The sequence below is a fragment of the Entamoeba invadens genome, assembly GCF_000330505.1.
Source record: "Entamoeba invadens IP1 unplaced genomic scaffold scaff_1105074724887, whole genome shotgun sequence".
Taxonomy (NCBI): Eukaryota; Evosea; order Mastigamoebida; family Endamoebidae; genus Entamoeba; species Entamoeba invadens.
The window spans coordinates 4,323-5,895 of record NW_004191839.1 but is presented as its reverse complement, the minus strand read 5'-3'; the positions used below and the strand labels follow the sequence as shown (position 1 = coordinate 5,895).

The following is a 1,573-nucleotide window of genomic DNA, read 5'->3' as shown; positions in this document are numbered from 1 at the left end:
CTTCTTCTCGAGACAGAGCAAACTTGTTTCCTACTACAACGAGAAGAAAAAGTTGGTGTTGCTGCTTACCACCTGCCACGACAAGGATGATGTTGTCGCAGTGGAGACCACCGTCTTTTGTGGGGGGCAAGCAACAAGTTGTCCACAAGCCCCAGCCCATCATTGATTACAACCACAAGATGGGTGGTGTTGATACCGCCGATCAGATGGTCAGGTATTACAGCTGCAGACGCAAGACCTACAGATGGAACATTCGGGTCTTGTACGACATGATCGATACTGCAGCTTTCAATGGGTACAAGACCTACTCAGCATTCAATAAAGGTGATCGTATTGAATACCTGAATAAGCTTTCAGGGGCTTTGATGGCTTATAATTGATTTTATCTTCGTGGTTTGGTTGTTTTTATGTTTTATTGAATCTGAACTGTTTGTTTCATTCAAACTGAGCTGTTTGAACGAACACCAATATTTTTAGCAACAAAAAACTAAATTGGGGGTTATTATACCATTTTTATTGTAAAATAAACTTTTTACCTTATTATAAACATGATAAAATTTTTGTTAACAGTGCGTTCAATTTCAACAAGTGAGTACATGGGGTTTGTTAACCCGAGTATTCTTCTTTCAACAAGCTGTTTGAATGGGCTTGTTTTCAAAATGATGATTTTAATATTTTAACTTTATTTTATTATAAGCTGTTCTACCTAATTATAATTTAACCATTTTATTGTAGTAAATTATAGTTTGTTTTTTCATATACTTTTTATTGCAGTTTTTTTAACTACTTGTCTAAGCAAACAAAAAATAAATACTGGACAAAAAAATGACTAAAATCGGTAAAAATATGAGTCATCAACGTAAAGTGGTAGTCTGCACACTTTTTCTAGCGTGTGTAATGGTTTCCATACTTGAGTCGAGTCGAAGTAACCGTTTCCAAGCCTAGGAAAACCGTTTGAGATGAAGTTATCTCTTTTTTGTTGCATTTCCACCATTCACAGTCAAGATAGAGGCTTGGACAGCAGCACAATAAGCAATAGCTTCGTCTAGTTTATGCTCTTGTTTGGCTTTTTTCCCATTTAAGTACTTACAGCATCTGACGACATTTGGTATCCTCAATGATAAACCAATCAGCACAACATCGTCAATGCTTCCCTTGTCCAGTTTTGGCGTCTTTCAACACCTTCTCGACAAGCTGAATTGTCGACTTAAAGAGGTCGATGTTCAACTCTTCAAAATTTGTGATGCACCCGTTTGTTGAGGACATTTTTGTGGAAAATTAAGTTTGATTGAACTCTTTCTAAAAATATAAAAACTGTTACAAACTATCGTTTACTATAATTTTCATTTTTCTATTAACAAATAAACTATTATAGTAAATTACTATGTGCTGTGGTTCTTATTATTTCTACTTGGAGTTTTTGGAAAGAAGTTTGGTCTTTTGTATTTTTGTGTTTACTTTAAAAATACCTTTATTTTTTAACATGTTTCTTGTATGCTGCTCAAAAATGCATCCCAACGAAACAGACGCGTATGTCATGCAATCTAACTTATTTGTACCAAATAGATATATA

The 1,573-nt window shown here is 34.8% G+C and overlaps 1 protein-coding gene across 1 annotated transcript; it reads left to right on the top strand.

Annotated features, from left to right (window-relative positions):
• Positions 1-18: 18 nt before the first annotated feature.
• EIN_007160 (hypothetical protein) lies at positions 19-380 on the top strand (the record flags this gene model as incomplete). The annotated part of the gene is made up of 1 exon (XM_004185293.1): positions 19-380. A coding segment is annotated over one exon (362 nt), but the record flags the coding sequence as incomplete, so codon positions are not given.
• Between the last annotated feature and the right edge of the window lie 1,193 nt (positions 381-1,573).